The 9,564-nt window shown below is 38.8% G+C and overlaps 2 protein-coding genes across 2 annotated transcripts in view; both read left to right on the top strand.

Moving 5' to 3' along the window:
- Positions 1 to 1,986, top strand: part of LOC107746616 (collagen alpha-1(XXVIII) chain-like) — a 23,380-nt gene extending 21,394 nt beyond the window's left edge. The window contains exons 29-30 of the mRNA XM_016560910.1: positions 1,408 to 1,599; positions 1,699 to 1,986. Coding sequence (XP_016416396.1) covers positions 1,408 to 1,599; positions 1,699 to 1,706 — 200 coding nt within the window. The 3' untranslated portion in view covers positions 1,707 to 1,986. The remainder of the gene's footprint in view (positions 1 to 1,407; positions 1,600 to 1,698) is intronic.
- A 3,456-nt stretch (positions 1,987 to 5,442) lies between these two features.
- Positions 5,443 to 9,182, top strand: klhl41b (kelch-like family member 41b). Its single transcript, XM_016560929.1, has 6 exons — positions 5,443 to 6,648; positions 6,892 to 7,049; positions 7,152 to 7,259; positions 7,910 to 8,095; positions 8,675 to 8,821; positions 8,966 to 9,182. Exons 1-6 carry the CDS (start codon positions 5,545 to 5,547, stop codon positions 9,075 to 9,077), a joined length of 1,815 nt encoding a protein of 604 aa, XP_016416415.1. The 5' UTR covers positions 5,443 to 5,544; the 3' UTR covers positions 9,078 to 9,182.
- The last annotated feature ends 382 nt before the right edge of the window (positions 9,183 to 9,564 follow it).

Raw genomic sequence — 9,564 nt, 5'->3', positions numbered from 1 at the left:
AGGGAAAAAGCTCTTTTAGCGTGCTGAAGCGCACAGGGGAGATGGCCGCCTGTAACACAAACAGGGGGTAGTGCAGCCTATTGTGTGCAACCTACTCGACACGGGAAACCACCACCGCTGAAGCGCCGTACCGCCAACACCAAGAGCTCCAAAAAGCTAGCTGAACTTGTTCAGTCTTCTCTCAGTAGAGTAGTCGGGAGCAGAACGATGTGATCGCTCGGCTCCGAAGCGAAAAGCTGAGTATGCATTGCACCTGCTGCCTAATTATACTCGCGATGCGGTCAGCGGCAGCTGGATGCAATCATCGCATGCCAATGTGCATTGGCTCGTTTAGTTACACTCGAAGTAGATTGGTCTCTCTAAGCGAGATCCCAATTCTTCGGTCAATACCGACGTGACATCGAGAGTGACCGACTGAAAGGGAACTACAGCGACCGAGAGGGGACATTTTCGGGGAACGAATATCTCTTTGGTTTTGAGACTTTAGTCTTTGCAACTTCAGGGATCTTATCTATGCACAATCAGCTTGTAACACTCCAAAGAGAAAGGAAAACTTGAAATCGCATCATATGACCCCTTTAACTCGTGGGTACGTGATAAAATGACGTGGCGATGAGATAATGTTGTCAAGGCAATGACATTCTTATGTCGTGGCCTCGAGATCCTATGTTGAGGGAACGACCATGAATTTAATGCGTAAACAAACCTGCGTGACCATAGCAACCTGATATTATCAGAGATGGATTTATTAATATTTTATTTTGAATTAAGAAATGATTATATTATAGAAATTAAAACATTATTAAATTATTATATTAATTATATTAAGAGGCCTAGGCTACCGGACTGCATTACACGCGATATAGTTAGCATTTGAATTAAGTTTATCATGAATAAGTGTTACATACAGTACATAAAAGAAAAATAGGCCTACAAGAAAAAAAATTTATCCATCCCACAGTCTTGTAAGTCCATTAACTGATCATCTTTTTCCGTAATATTTTGTATATTTTTATTATTAGATTTTTTATTGGTTATACTGTATACTGTGGGGGGCATCATTAGAAAATGATTACAAAGGACTACAGATAAAGCATTTTAGTCATTTTATGACATTTACTTGCATCTTTTTTACTTAAAAGTGCAAAGTCTGCTGCATGCACAGGATGTGTGATACCACATGCATTCCAGATCATCTTGTCATCAAATTGCCTATATTATCAGCAGTCTTTTATTGAAATGTCTGATGAACAAAAAAAAAAAATCTATAGTTGAAGATTCACATAATTAAGAAAATTCAAGTAACCTAGTGAAATATCTGAAGATTTTGTTCACCAGACAGGATATGAAATATACAGTATGTAATCTTGTAAACCTTTTTTTTTTTTTTTTTAAATCTATGTTCAGAAGTTGTATCTCTGGACCCCCGTTGTGAGCTGCTCCTGGATCAGGGCCCTTGTCGGGACTATAAAATCCGCTGGTACTACGACCGGCAGGCCAACGCCTGCGCTCAGTTCTGGTACGGAGGCTGTGACGGGAACCGTAACCGCTTTGACACAGAAGAAGAGTGCAAAAAGACATGTGTTGCTGTGAGAGCAGGTAAAATACACACTTGAATTAAACTTTTCTTTAGTAAATGAAAATGGACACCAGTTCCTTCCATATAGTCACATTCTTCATTCCTTTCTTTGCATTTAGGAGGCTGATATCCATTACGGATACTTTTCCCTTTGTCTGTAATTCCTCACACTCCAATACGATGGACCTGCACTGAAATACACAAAGTATATGAAAAATTGGTTGGACAGGAGATTTCATTGAGAGTAGCTAGTTGATGAAGCACAGTACTTTTCATATCACAACCTGCAGAACTGTGAAGAAGCAATACTGTAATATTGTACACTCATAGTTACACAACATTCTTGAATTGGCATTAATGTAATAAATGAAATGTAATCTTGATTTTGAGAACTAATGTTGTCAGTATCAGTGTAATAAAGCTTGTCATTTTGTATCTTGTACTTTTTGTAATAAAATATTTTGTACTTTGATAAATGGCCTGGCTGTTACGCTGTCAACAAATCCAGATGTTCTGTAATCTCATGTTCACTAAATCATCATATGTTCAGCTCAAGATGGATTTGTGCTGGTTATAGTAGAGTTATACTATAACCAGAGCAAATTTTTGCAAATTGTTGATTCATTTAATCTTTCTCAGTCTGTCTTGGGTGCTACCCATGATAAAGGTCTTGATCTAATTTTGTTTTTTGGATTTTCGCTACAGATTACTCAGATTGAGGATTCATATTTTTCTGATCATAAGCCGATAATTTTTAAAACCGTATTATCCAGGCCTGTGAAACAACCTCTTACTGGTTATTATACTCGTTCACTTAATTCATTTACACCTATACGATTTGCTGATGCTTTTGTCTCCTCTGAATTTGCTGTTTCCTTAGAATCATTTTCTTCTGACATGGACCTTGAAGAGTTTTATCTCAAGTTTTAATAACACCTGTGCAAATATTTTGGATTCTTTTGCTCCACTGAAATTGAAATATCCTAAAGCGAGAAGTCAGCCCTGGCTAAATGGTGAAGCTAGAGTTTTAAGAAGGAAATTTAGGCAAGCTGAGAGAAAATGGAAAAGTGACAAATTGCAAGTTTCCTATGAAATTGAGGGATTGTTTAATTACTTACCAGAAATTTGTTATGAATGCTAGGTCATTATATTATTCTAACCTTATCTCTAGCAATGCTGGCAGACCTAAAATTTTATTTAGTACTATCAGTAGGGTTTTAAATCCTGTTACAATTTCATTTTCTGGTGCATCTCCTTTAATTTGTAATGATTTTTTAGAGTTTTTTTATTAATAAGATCCAAAATATTCGCTCTAATATTGTGCACTCTGGGAATGTCTCTTTTGATGATTATTGCAATTCTGCTATATTATCTCGTTTTGAGCCTGTGTCTATTTCTTCTTTAATGGACATTATCTGTCCATGAAACCTGTATCCTGCTCTCTGGATCCTATTCCCACATTTTTAACTATGGAAGTGTTAGATAGCACTGGTCCATATATTCAGTTTATTATTAATAGTAGTCTTAATAATGGTCATGTTCCATCCTGTTTTAAACATGCAGTGATACACCCTGTACTTAAAAAGCCTACCCTTGATCCACAGGTCCTAGTCAATTACCGACCTATATCAAAACTTCCTTTCCTTTTAAAGGTATTGGAGAAGGTTGTTTTTCATCAGCTTTCCTCCTTCTTAAAGAATAGTGATATACTGGACAAATTTCAGTCTGGGTTCAGAGCTCAGTATAGTACAGAAACTGCTCTTTTGAACGTGTTAAACGATTTGCTATTAGCTGTCGACTCTGGGAAATGTGGGGTTTTGGTCCTTCTGGATCTAAGCTCGGCTTTTGACACTATCGACCATTCTATTTTATTGAGGTTCTGGAGACTATTATCCATGCATTTATTTCAACAAGATTGGATTATTGTAATTCTTTGTATTTAGGAATTGCTCAGTCTTGTTTATCTCATCTCCAGATGGTCCAAAATGCTGCGGCCGGTCATAAGGGGAGATCTTTCTCTGTAGCTATTGAGAATTTTACCTCTGTTAATGCTGCATGTACATGTGGGGTACCACAGGGTTCGGTGTTAGGCCCCGTTTTGTTTTCCTTTTATCTCCTTCCTTTAGCTATGATTTTTTATGTGACTAACAGGCCTTTAAGGTCATCAAATTCTTTTTTGTTATCGGTACCTATGAAATGAAGCCTGAAACTTAAGGGGGATTGTGCTTTTCGGTGGCAGCACCAAAGCTGTGGAACAATTTACCATTGTATATAAGATCAGCCTCCTCTTTTCAGGTTTTTAAATCTTCACTTAAGACTTATCTTTTTGAAACGGCTTATGGTCTGGAGTAAATGCTGTCAAATATTTGATAATGTGTGATGTTATCTTTGTCATAATTTGTGATTTGTTTTATATGGTTAGTTGTTTTATGTATTTTATTTTTAATTTTGTACAGCACTTTGGTCGACACTGTCGTTATTAAATGTGCTATATAAATCAATAAAACTAAACTAACTAAACTAAACTAATGAGGTCGCATTCCCATTCATCTCAATGGCAGTCCAGGAAGTGCATGACCTGCATCGTGCCATTTTTGTTAATGTTACCAATTACTTATTACTTATAAGTAAAAGGTCAAATTTTACACCAGTATGGGGGGCAAAAAATATATAAAAAACTTTAATTACTGCATGAAATACCTTGATTTGTTTAAATATAGTAGGGCTCCAATTTAATCAACCCCAAACTTCTGAGAAAACAGCATCCAAAATAAAAACCTAAATGCTGAATAAACCTCAGCTAACCTCTATCAATTAAACTGGTATGTTTTTCACTCGTGCTTGTCATTAATACCTCCTCATGCTTCCTCTTTAACAGTCTCACACATCTATCCCTTATGCTTTGACTTAAATTGCACATTTCTCCTTCCACCAACACCTTCCTGCCTGCTTTAATTTTAGTATTACTGTCTAGTGTGACTGGCGCTCTCCTCTGAGCCCTGAGATCATTCTAGAACCATTTGCTAGGGAGAACATGAAATCCTGCATATTCGTGATGGTCAATACACTCTTTTGAATAGCACTACTGACGCTCAAATTATTAGTCTGAATTGTATTTATAATGACCCCGAATGCTGTTTAACCAGGAAGTAATAATCTTTGATATAATTTGTACATTTGAGGTTTTTGATTTTTAGCTGTGTTTTCCACACAGTCAGAAGAATGTGCAAAAATTGTACCTTTAGAGGTACATCTGGTGTAGTATCTTTAAAAGGTCAACTTTGCACCTTATCTACCCCTAAAAGGTGCATATTAGTACCTTAGTATGGGTAAAATAAGTACAAAGATGTCCCTTCGAGGGTGACTTTGAAGCTGCTGTGTCCCTAAAGGCAAACTTTTGCACTATTTTTTGAGAGTGCACAAGTATGACCAGCTACACTAAGAGTTTCGTCTCCTCCCAGGATCTGATGCATGAATAATAAAGTTTGACTCAATGCCCCGAGTGCTTGAGGCAGCTGAAAATGGCTCATCACCTGTTGTAGTCGCAGCTGTCTCCAAACACTGCTAGTGAACCCTTCATTTATGTGGGGAATTGAAGTCAAAGACACTTGCATAAAAACTTGCAGACAAAGTATAAAAGAATAGTCTGGGATTGGTAAAACTTGCCGACTCATGAGTCTCCTCAGAGCTTTATGTGTCCTGTGACAGCTGCTGTCTAGAATGGCCATCACACTGGGATTCCTTTCTTCACAACTAGGATTGAGGGATGACAGAGGCAGTGGGGGTGGACAAGAGCGGGAGGGTTATATTTAGAATGGCAGGATTAAATAACAGCCCCTTCACTCTGGGAATCTTTTCAGCACTCTGTCCTTTTCCAGCCCGGCCGGTGTGGCGAGCAGACCTGGAGCCACCTTCTCCCATTTTTCTTCTCTTATCCGTCAATTCCCATCTTGAAACGCAACAGCATGGATCCTAAAGCCATGAAGGAGGAGCTACGGCTGTTCCAGAGCACCTTGCTTCAGGATGGACTGAAGGAACTTCTGAACGAGAACAAGTTTGTTGACTGCACTTTGAAAATCGGCGACCGCTGCTTTCCCTGCCACCGCCTGATCATGGCCGCCTGTAGTCCTTACTTCAGAGAGCTCTTCTTCTCTGAAGACGGCAAGGAGAAGGAAAGCGGCAAGGAAGTGATTCTGGATGACGTTGATCCAAATATCATGGATATGATCATCCAGTATCTGTATTCCGCTGAGATCGATTTGACAGATGACAATGTTCAGGAGATCTTTGCAGTGGCGAACCGATTCCAAATTCCCTCAGTGTTTACAGTATGTGTGAACTATCTCCAGAACAAGCTGTCGCTGTTTAATTGTCTCGCCGTCTTCAGGCTTGGCCTGGTCCTCGGCGTTCCCAGGCTCGCCATAGCGGCACGCGATTTCATCGCTGACCGATTCGAAACCGTGGCGGCTGAGGACGAATTCCTTCAGCTGGCACCTCACGAGCTCTTGGCTCTGATTGGTGGAGACACGCTTAACGTGGAGAAGGAGGAGGTTGTGTTTGAGTCGGTGATGAAGTGGGTGCGCAGCGACAAGGCCAAGCACGCCAAGAGTCTGGGTGAAGCGTTCGAGTGCATCCGCTTCCGCCTCCTTCCCGAGAGGTACTTCCGGGAGAAAGTTGAGACCGATGACATCATCAAGGCTGATCCAGAACTCTTGAAGAAGCTGCAAGTCATCAAAGAAGCCTTCGGAGGAAAACTCCCCGAGAAGAAACCCAAAGAGAAGAAGGAAGGAGAGGCTGGAGCAGAGGAGGAAGAGGAGCTGCTGCCGGGTTACTTGAACGATAATCGTAGACTGGGGATGTACGGACGAGACCTGATCCTCATGATCAATGACACGGCCGCTGTGGCGTACGACGTGGCCGAGAATGAGTGTTTTCTGGCTGCCATGGCAGAGCAGCTGCCGAAGAACCACGTGAGTCTCTGCACCAAGAAGAACCAGCTCTTTATCGTCGGTGGCCTGTTTGTCGATGAAGACAGCAAAGAGTCTCCTCTGCAGTGCTACTTCTACCAGGTACAAAATGACTTTAAAACTAGGTGCTGGTGTGATGGTAACCACACTAGTTTTCTTAAACTAGCTTTACCAGAAGGGATCTCCATGGTCTTCACCAAGAGGATCATGCTGGTCCACTAGCTAGACCAGGACCAGCATGGAATCTTTATGGTCTTTTCATGGGTCTTTGAACTGAACTTAAACCATATTGTAAGGTATTATGGGAAATTATTTGTCATTTTAAAACTATTCTATCATATGCAGCTGGACAGTATTGCTGCTGATTGGAAGGCAATGCCTCCTATGCCCAGCCCTCGATGCCTGTTCAGTCTGGGGGAATGTGAAAACATGCTGTTCGCCATCGCTGGCAAAGACCTGCAGACCAACGAGTCCCTCGACTCCGTCATGTGTTATGACACCGAGTATGAATTCAAAAGCTTTGTCTATCCAACTGCTGATTCTGCTCTTCACACTTGACTGCTGGCTCAGATGTGTGGCTTCAGTAGTATTTCATGTCATTGCAGAAAGATGAAATGGCACGAGACCAAGAAACTTCCTCTGCGTATTCACGGCCATTCAGTTGTCTCACATAACAACCTGGTGTACTGCATCGGAGGAAAGACAGATGACAAGTAAGAGTATGCGTGTGTGTGTGTGCAACTCAGATCAGAGGTGCTCAGGAACATATGGTGTAGTTTGCAGCTGTCTGTGATCCATCAAAGTTCTTCAAAAATCTTCTGTACAATGTGACACTTAAAGGGCTCTTATCATGAGGAACAATGATGTATTCATCTTTTCAGATAAAACAGCTTGATGAAACTTCCTCTTCAGTCCTAAGCATTTATTGGCAGCTATTACTAAACACCAGAAAAACTAGTAAAAAGTAAAGAAAACTTGCCAAACTGTGCACTGTTCTTGTCTGTGTAGCACCTACAGCTCTGCATGTTTGAAACGAGTGGCTTAAGTTTATATTGATATAAATACATAATAGAAAATTATACAATTATACATTGTATATGTAGTTAAAAATGAAGAACAGCCCCTTTTAAGTCAGGAAGTCAGATTGAGGTGAAGCACAAGCTACTACATTTTAAAGAAAGATTACAAAACATTTTTATTTAAAATAACATGAGCCAATGGATTTTTCACAATAACAGCAAGAATGTACTAAAATGTCAGTTTTTATTTCATATTCAACAACATAGTCAACAACATTTGGTGCATTGTAAATTATTTGATTAAACAAATCTTAAAGTAAATAAATCTCTTTTCTCTCTCACAGCAAAGCTCTCAATAAAATGTTCGTGTACAACCACAAGCAGTCAGAATGGCGAGAACTGGCTGCTATGAAGACGCCCAGAGCGATGTTTGGTGCCTTAGTTCATAAGGGAAAAATCATTGTAACTGGGGGAGTGAATGAAGACGGACTCACAGCTTTATCTGAAACCTACGATTTTGGAACAAACAAGTATGATTTCTCACCAGTGTTATTTATATATTATTAAAGTATTTTTTAAATATTTTGAACTGGCATTTATTTTTATAGTTTTGGTTTTTATTTTAGTTTAATTTAAAAAACAATTATGTGCTTTTTTCATTATTATTTTAAATATTTCTATTTAGTTTCCATTTATTTTTATTTCAATTTTATTAATTTTAGCTTTAGGTTTTATTTATTTTTATTTCACTTTTAGTTTTAGTAACTTGTTTTATTTCAGTTAGATGCCAAGGCAACATCTCTAATTTAGTTTTCTCAAGTTTTTCATCTAATATTTTTATATTTTATTTTATTTCAGCCTTATTTCAATTAATTAATTTTTTTAAGTTTTAATTTTAGCTAACAATAACAACTAACAAACAAATTAGATACTATGCAATTTACAGGTTTGCTTGTGATATGAAACAATAATATTGTATCTGTACAGAGATGTACCATTCTAGATGTCGTCTTCCTGCGCTTATCCGTCTTTTTTGTCATCTCTTCACTGCTTCTGCATGTAAAAATGAAATATGTATATTGTATTACATTAATATTATTTGCTCTCAGGTGGGACACATTCACAGAGTTCCCTCAGGAGCGCAGCTCAGTGAATCTCGTGAGCACCGGAGGAAACCTCTTAGCCATTGGGGGCTTTGCTATTGTAGAGCTGGAGGACAAAAACATCGGACCTTCTGAGATCCCTGATGTGTGGCAGTAAGTCATCCCGATTCTGTGTCCAGCTGGTTCTGAAAGGAAAAAAGATTTCAATTAATTAGTCAAGTTCCAAGAAAGTGCCCAGGAATAGATCCAGCATAGAACTGAATGTCAGTTTATGTATTGACCTGTTTTCTTTCACAGGTATGAAGAAGACAAAAAGACATGGAGCGGCATGCTGAGAGAGATGTGCTACGCTTCCGGATCTTCCTGTGTTGGTATGCGTCTGAATGCTGCCAGGATGCCCAAACTTTAAATCAAACCCTGTGGTCATGTGACCTTTGACCTCGGCACACAGCTGTCTGTGGTCAATTATATCTAGTCTAAAATGAGAAGCCAAGGGAACTAACCCCTTTTCATACGTGTGAAAAAAGCTTTTGGGTTCCCTAAAGTGTTTTTCTTTTACATTTTAGACAAACACGATTAATGTGAAATGTGTTTGTATGTGTGTGAACATGAGCCATTTATCATTTCATGCTATGACAGAACCATGTAAGCAAGAACAGGCGCATTTCTGTATTGTTATTATACTGTAATAAAAATAAACTCTAGTTCTCTACTTCAAAAATACTAGGTTATTTTGTGTATGTGCATTTTTTTGTAAAATAAACATTTTGAAACCATATCAACTTGTGTGTGTGTTTTTAGCAGATAGATTTCTCTGACTGGCTAGTTACATTATTTTAACTGCAACATGTTTGTCTTCTTATTTTTTATTTTCAAGTTTACCTATCACAGTGTCT

This window comes from Sinocyclocheilus rhinocerous, unplaced genomic scaffold, assembly GCF_001515625.1.
Source record: "Sinocyclocheilus rhinocerous isolate Xijiao unplaced genomic scaffold, SAMN03320098_v1.1 scaffold588, whole genome shotgun sequence".
NCBI lineage: Eukaryota > Metazoa > Chordata > Actinopteri > Cypriniformes > Cyprinidae > Sinocyclocheilus > Sinocyclocheilus rhinocerous.
Note: the sequence above shows the minus strand (reverse complement) of the source record. Positions and strands in the feature narration are given on the sequence as shown.